The sequence below is a fragment of the Mustela putorius genome, unplaced genomic scaffold, assembly GCF_011764305.1.
Source record: "Mustela putorius furo isolate JIRA1106 unplaced genomic scaffold, ASM1176430v1.1 tig00000738_pilon_pilon_pilon, whole genome shotgun sequence".
NCBI classification, from domain to species: domain Eukaryota; kingdom Metazoa; phylum Chordata; class Mammalia; order Carnivora; family Mustelidae; genus Mustela; species Mustela putorius.
The window spans coordinates 10,666,485-10,674,367 of NW_025421463.1; the positions used below are offsets into that span (position 1 = coordinate 10,666,485).

General features: G+C 46.9%; 1 protein-coding gene across 3 annotated transcripts in view; it reads left to right on the plus strand.

The window, feature by feature from the left end:
• The window catches only part of LARGE1 (LARGE xylosyl- and glucuronyltransferase 1), a 521,107-nt gene extending 514,081 nt beyond the window's left edge, over positions 1–7,026 (plus strand). For all 3 annotated transcript variants that reach the window (XM_004743092.3, XM_004743093.3, XM_013051560.2), the window contains exons 14-15: positions 1,991–2,186; positions 5,532–7,026. In XM_004743092.3, the coding sequence (XP_004743149.1) occupies positions 1,991–2,186; positions 5,532–5,729 (394 nt within the window). In that variant the 3' untranslated portion in view covers positions 5,730–7,026. The remainder of the gene's footprint in view (positions 1–1,990; positions 2,187–5,531) is intronic.
• The last annotated feature ends 857 nt before the right edge of the window (positions 7,027–7,883 follow it).

Below are 7,883 nucleotides of genomic sequence, written 5' to 3' on the forward strand. Positions count from 1 at the left end.
TTCTATTCCCCCAACCCCTTGCTCTTGGACCAGGTCTCCTGTTTCTTGTGGCTCCCAGGCTCCTCCCACCCCTTTGTAGCTTCCAGAGGCCGATTCCTGCCCCACTCCCTGCCCTCGGTCGTAGGTACCCATCAGGTTTTGAGAAAATACTTGTTCATTAATCTATTCAGCTTTGTTTCTGATCACTGACTCTCTGCTCTGGAGAGGCCAGAGAGTGTGGGTGCTGGGGACACAGAGGAGAGATCACCCAGCATGGAGATCCAGGGTCCTGGCCCTTGAGCAAGACTATCTGGGTTTGAATCCCAGCTCCAGCCTGTTGTTTGTAACTTGATACTGACTAAGTTTTAAGAATTTTAAGCTATAGGGGTGCCTGGGTGGCTCAGTGGGTTAAAGCCTCTGCCTTTAGCTCAGGTCATGATCCCAGGGTCCTGGGATCGAGTCCCACATCAGGCTCTCTGCTCAGTGGGGAGCCTGCTTCCCCCCACCCCCGCCTGCCTCTCTGCCTAATTGTGATCTCTGTCTGTCAAATTAAAAAAAAGGGATTTTAAGCTATAGATACAATATTTACAATATAATCCTTATAGCAAGTGCTTCATAATGTTAGCTTACTATGAATGTTGTTATATGTCTGTATTTATTTTCTGTTGCTCTATAATGAACTGCCACAAATTTAGAAGCTTGACACAATACAAATTTATTATCTCATGGTCCGTAAGGGTCAGAGATCTGGGCACGGGATGGTTGGATTTGTACTCAGGGCCTCACTGGACTGAAATCAAGTTGGGGGCAAAGTTCCAATTCTCCTCCAGAGCGTGCTGTGCTCCTCTAGGCTCCCTGTCTTCCTTCCCTTGCACGTGGAGGACTGTGGTCACCATTTCCCTGATGGCTCCTTGCCACGTGGCCCCACAGGCAGCTCGCACATGGATCTTTGCTCTCTTGCAAACCCAGATCTAAAAGTTCTCAGGATTCGGCCAGGGCCAGCCACTCCCCACCCCCAATAATTCCCCTTTATTTAACCCAAGGTCAACTGATTAGGAACCTTAGTTACATCTACAAGGGTCCCTTTTGCCAGATGATGTGACCTACCCATGGGAGTGGTGCAGCCACAGGTCTTGCCTCAAGGGGGGAATGTGCTTCAAGGGCTGGGTTACCGTGTTCTTTGGCACAGACTGACAGGCAGTGAGGTCCCTAGAGACGATACAGAGCCCTCCAGGAGTTCACTTACCCTTTCATTGTGAGAGTTTCCTTGTTATGAAGGATGTAGATAACGGATGAGATTAGTTTCCCAGGATCGCCAAAACAAGCTACTACAAACTGGGTAGCTCCGCACAATGGAAATGTATTATTTCGTAGGTGGGGAACCAGAAATCCAAAATCAAGGTGTTGGCAGGTTCATTCGTCCTCCAGAGGCTCAGGGAGAACACTTCCTTGCCTCTCTCAGCTTCTGGTGGAGGCTGGCCATCCTTGGCGTTCCTTGGCTTGTGGGTACGGCACTTCAGTCTCTGCCTCCACCTTCCCATGGCATCACATCCCCGTGTGTGTCTCAATATCCACATTTCCTCCTTCTTTTTCTTTTTTCTTTTTCTTTTTGTTTTTTAAGATTTTGTTTATTTATTTGAAAGGCAGAGAGCCTGATGTGGGGCTCGATCCCAGGACCCCGGGACCATGACCCAAGCCGAAGGCAGAGGCTTTAACCCACTGAGCCACCCAGGCGCCCCCATTTCATTTTTCTTATAAAGACAACAGTGGTTGGATGAGAGCCCACCCTAATCCACTATGATCTCATCTTGATACATCTGCAAAGACCCTCTTTCCAAATAGGTCACATCCATAAGTCCTAGGGGTTAGGACTTGAACCTCTCTTTCAGGGAGACACAGTACAATCCACAATGACTCTATCTGCAAATACCTTTTCTTCCTCCCAACCTGCAGAGTTGGGGAGGCTGAGTTTCCTTCCTTTCACCCAATGGCTTTTCTCCCTGTGACCTAGGTACCACGTCTGGACAAAAGGCCACGCTCCCACAAACTTCGCCAAGTGGCGGACTGCCACCACGCCTTACCGTGTTGAGTGGGAGGCAGATTTCGAGCCGTATGTTGTCGTGAGAAGGGACTGCCCTGAGTATGACCGGAGGTTTGTAGGCTTTGGCTGGAACAAGGTGGCTCATATCATGGAACTGGACGCACAGGTGAGCGGATGGAATGTCGTGGAGCCGGTGCTACAGGGGTAGAAAGTGTAGACTTCAGGGCCGAAAGGGGTCCTTGGAAGTCAGAGAACAGAGCGCTGAGAGGGAACAAGATGTGGTCAGGGACTGGAAGTGGGAACATGGCAGTGCTAAGTCTCACGACCACGGATTCCCAAACCATTCCTCTTTCTCTACTGTTGAGTGAGAGTTGGATTCCCGGCGAGGACCCGGGCAAGTGTGAGGGTCTTGTGACAAAACATTTCACTCCCTGTCCTCACCCAGTTCGATAATGAAGACAAAAAGAATCATCACTCGATCATTTGACCTTTGAGCCGTATAGCTGCTCAAAGTTTCTCTGAGTTCCATATAAGGGACACAAGAAGGCATGTGGCTGGGACGTAGCTCATTATCCTACCCTATAACTAAAGTGATGATTTTCAGGCTGTATTTCATTGTGAAACACTTTCATTCATTCAACTAATACTCACTAAACACCTGCTTCAAACAAAATCAGCAGAATTCTAACAGGTTATACCAAGTGTCTGCAAGCTTTCTCTGCAAAGTACCAGATAGTAGGTTTGGGGTCTCCATGGGGCTGACAGGTCTCCTTTTTCAACTACTCAACTCTGCAATTGTAGTTCACCTATAGACAGTACCTACACATGGGTGTGGCCATGTTCCAATAAAACTTTATTTATAAAAACATGCAGCAAGCTGGACATGCTACTGCTCATCACCCCCAGTGTTAAGTAAACAAAAGCAAAACAAGATACTCTGGTTACATTAGGAGAAGGATGCCTGGGGCTCTCAACCCCACCTTTGTTCTGTTTTTGTGCTGTTCTATAAAGCTTCTCCTCATGGAGCACAGTGTAAATATTTCTCAACAGAAGCACCTCAAATTCAAAAAAAAAAAAAGGTCAGATGCTCAGTGTTGGCTGCCCTAGGAATTACCTGGATTACTTTCCAACAGTTCCAGTATGTTTGAGAGCAGTCCCAAGTGGTATTTTTTAAAGATTTTATGTATTTATTTTTGAGAGAGAGAGCACAAGTGGGGGTGAAGGGAGAAGTAGACCCCCCACTGAGCAAGGCGCCCTAAAAACAATGAATACTGTTACGCTGAAAAGAAATAAAAATAAATTAAAAAAAAAAAAGGAACCCTATGCAGGACTCGAACCCAGGACCCTGAAATCATGACCTGACCCAAGGCAAGACACTTAACCACCTGAGCCACCCAAGCACGCAGTCCCAAGTGATTTTAATAAGCATCTAGGGTTGCAAACCACCAGTGTAGACAAAAGGTTATAGAATAGTGTCCATTTTTAAGAACAGAAGCATGACTTTTAATGTCTATTTTTTCAGTAATACTTGGAGGGAGTACAGTGCTGCTCACAGACAGAAACATTCAGTCTACCCCAGCTTCTGTTTGAAGGAAAAGAAATGTCATATTCTTGTGTCCAGCAGTGTGTTGAGGTTGAACTGGTTCAAATAAAGTGAATTTTTCCAGCCCCGAGATGCGGGCTTTATTTATTTTATGCAATTTTGACAGAACTCCTGCAAATTTCTTGATTATTTTTCTTTCTTTGCTGGTGGCACAGCCAAACATAACTTGACCCTTTCCAGTGATTTCCAGAAATCATGAGTACACACCTGACAGGTCATCCGGCCACACCTGTAGGGCTAGTGGGATGAGTCAGGTTCTTTGTCCCCAGAGGCAAGTCCCAAACGGCTCAGCTCTGGGGGCTCTTGTATTTTCTTTTCAGGTTGTTCGTGTGGCTCCTCACCATCAAGGGTCCTTTCTTGCTGTGTCAGTGCCCCTCCATCTGGACCAGCTACCTTTCCCCAGTCTGATTTTCCCTTTCAGAGTTTCTTCTGATCTGCTTTGGGCTGGGGAACAAGACGACCAAAGCTTATCAGACCTTAGGTCCAAAATCAGAGAACATGGGGTCTGAATGAAGGCGTGCTGGGTTCTCCTTGGAGTTCCGTGTCCTAAATTTGTGTCACCTATTTTGGCTATTTGGAGGCATTTTATTTTGGTCTGAGATTCTCTCTGTATTCTGCCAAGTGGAGGCTACTCTGTGATGCTGTGGCTTACAATAAGGATGAGTAGTCAAGAGCTTTGTTCTTTTTTTTTTTTCCTTAAATTAGTTTTTATTTTGCTCAGGTATACCCATTAGTAATTCTTTTTTTTTTTTTTTAATTTTATTTATTTATTTGTCAGAGAGAGCGCACACAAGCAGGGGGAGCAGCAGGCAGAGGAGAAGCAGGCTCCCCGCCGAGCAAGGAGCCCCATGTGGGACCCGATCCCAGGACCCTGGGATCATGACCTGAGCTGAAAAGGCAGACTCTCAACCACCTGAGCACCCAGGCATCCCTAGTAATTCTTTTTCTTTTTAATTTCTTTTTAAAGTACTTTTAAATTTAAATTCAAAGAACATATAATGTATTACTGGTTTCAGAGGTAGAGGTCAGGGATTCATCATTTTTTTTTATAAAGATTTTATTTATTTATTTGACAGAGAGAGATCACAAGTAGGCAGAGAGGCAGGCAGAGAGAGAGGAGGAAGCAGGCTCCCTGCTGAGCAGAGAGCCTGATGCAGGACTCGATCCCAGGACCCTGAGATCATGACCTGAGCCGAAGGCAGCGGCTTAACCCACTGAGCCACCCAGGCGCCCCGGGATTCATCATTTTTATGTAACACCCGGTTCTCATTACAAACACATCCCCTCCTTGATGTCCATTCCCCAGTCTCCCCATCCCCCCACCCATCTCCCCTCCCTTCCAGCAACCCTATTTGTTTCCTATGATTAGGAGTCTCTTACGGTTTGTTCTTAATGAGCTTCCATCCAGTGGGATCTTTTTTTTTTCCTCCTTGATTCTTTTTTTGTCCCTTCTTGTGTACTAATCTGTTGAGGCTGTCAAATCTCATCAAGCCCTATGAGAAATCCCAGAAACAGACATCATTTCATTGAGCAAGAGCTTCTCTCATGGCTCAGGTTACTCTAGAGCAGCCACATGGGCACCTGCTCGCATTTACCAAGACCCTTTCATGGGCCATGAGCTCTGCCCAGCACTATCCATCCGTGACTGGTCATCTTTCAAGGTAGGTATTATGATGTTTACTTTATAGATGAGAAAACTAAGGTATTGAGAAGCTCGGTAACTTGTCCAGAGCCATGCAAAGAGCCCTGCACCGTCCCTCTCCAGCATGGCTCTGTCTCCATGACCCCCTCCCTGCTGATGTCGTTCCCCTCCTCACTCATCCACTTGGTCACTTGGTCATGCAACTGGACATCCAGCATGCCTTCCCGGGGGTCCTCGCAAGTGCTCACGCTGCTCTCGTCTTCTAGGAGTATGAGTTCATCGTGCTGCCCAATGCCTACATGATCCACATGCCTCACGCCCCCAGCTTCGACATCACCAAGTTCCGGTCCAACAAGCAATACCGCATCTGTCTCAAAACCCTGAAGGAGGAGTTCCAGCAGGACATGTCTCGCCGCTACGGCTTTGCCGCCCTCAAATATCTCACGGCTGAGAACAACAGCTAGCACCAGGAAGCCCACCACTAGGGAGAGAGACCTATTCTGCAGGGGGAACACCACTCGCTGTTTGGGGCCCAGCCTTCAAACTCAGAATTGAGCAGTGCTTTTTTTGGTTTGTTTTTATTTGTCTCTTTGGCCCAACAAAGCTGCCCATACTACAGAGATCTGGGACAAGGATCCAGCCAGCGCCTCTCTGCGCCACAATCTGGCATTCCCAGAACATGGAAGAACAGCTCGTTGACACAGTCTCTTCAAGAATGGGACACAGAGGAGTTAGAGGAGCAAAGGGATGTTATCCGACCACAAAGCCACAAAACCAACAGGTCTTTAGGACGTTTTCATTGCCTTTTAAGAAAGGAAAGTCAGGGTGCTGGGGGTTAGCCATCCTGGGAAATAAAAGCAAAACTGTCTCTTCGTTCAGAGGAAACTTTCTTTTTTTGTCCTGCAATCTAGCCACATATCCAAGGTGGGAGGCAAACCAATGATCTGAACCAACCATTTGGAAAAACCCAATGGGGACGTTATACTGGGTGGGACCTGGAGGTGGGGCGGGTGGGGGGGGGTCGGTTGGTTCTTTATCCTCAAGGACACTCTCGTTTTGCTTTGATTTGTTTTTGTTTGATGGGGGTTATTTGTTTGTTTTTGGTCGGGGAATCCAAAATAGAAAACCTGATCTTTTAAGGCTCTGAAGGAGAATCGGCTGCTTCATCCAGCATACCCCTGTCAGCAGTGGCCCTGCAAGGAGTACGAGAGTCTTCAGCCACTATTTAAGATGGGCAGCCTTCTTCAGGATTATCACTGAGGCCTCCATGACCTTGAATCCCCTGCTCTCCAGAGTCCAGGGGCCCAGACGGAGACTGTGGAAATACGAAGACCGTCACATTTGCTATTGGCCGTGACTGGTTCGTGGGGAAAGGGCTCAGAACGGATTGTTCCAGCGTACACGGCAGGTACGGACCTCTCAGGCCTTTAGAACTGCAGTAGTTCACACAAGCCCAGTTCTGAAGATCCATGTGTCCATCTGGAAACCCTCAGGAAGACTGTGCTGGGTTCCTCTGTGTTCATGCTAATTCCCTGTCGGGCTCCCTCTGGGACCTGTCCAGAGGGTAGGCAAGCACCTTTACCATTACACGGATTGAGGAGACACTGGACTTTTTACCCATTTTCTTGAATCTTCAATATTAATGTTGTGTTTACATTGATGAGAACAAGAGTCCACGCCCTACTCCCGGCTGGGCTGTTTGTATTGAGTTGCAATGTGACCAGCGAACGCTGCATTCAATAAACGAAAGTCCGGACTGTTTCTTCCCCGCGCCCTCCCACTCTTGTAAGAAGCTGCCGAGACACATGCCAGTGTAGACAGCAGGACCCATAAACGACAACCTCACACTTAACGCTTCTCCCATTTATTTTTCTCATCCCTTGAACCTTAATGTTGTTTTTTCCTCTTCTGAGGTTAGATCTCGCTTTACACTCTCACCCTGAAAACACGTTCAGAGTCGCTGTCCAGCTTCTGTCTCAGCCCCGAAGCCAGATGTCTTCTATCCCAGATGCTAGCAAGGTAAATCCTGGTAATCAGTAGCAAAGCAAGCGCCCAACCCCGTTTCCTGGTGGTCACGTGACACCCCACAGCGCTCTGACTTCTGAGACCCTCTCATGTGTTACATGCTCAAGTGGAGAATTCCCTTAGATTTATTTAAAAAAAAAAATAGGAAGACAATTACTTGGACTAATCTTCACACAGAAGCAGATAAGTTTCTGTGTGTGACTATATGTATGCATGTATGCATATATATGTCCTACATATATTACATATACATATAGCATATGTGTGGTGTGCACATCACAAAATTAATACACAAATACTGTATAAAGTAAAACATCAAGAAGTATTCACAGTATGTGTTAAGTCCCCTTTCTCCATGGGTGTGTGAGAGCCTGCTTCCGCCAGTTTGCAGGAACCTACCATGTGCATCTCCTTCCTACTGTTGTGTTCTGTGCCTCACATTGTTTGTTGAAATTGGCCATGATGGTAGTATTTACACCATGGCCATCAGAAAATCACAAATCAGGGCACCCTCACCACCCCAAGAGCTGGTTGTTAAACATCAGTATACCAATGCCTTTTTCTCTTCCCTATAGTACACACAGAGATACACA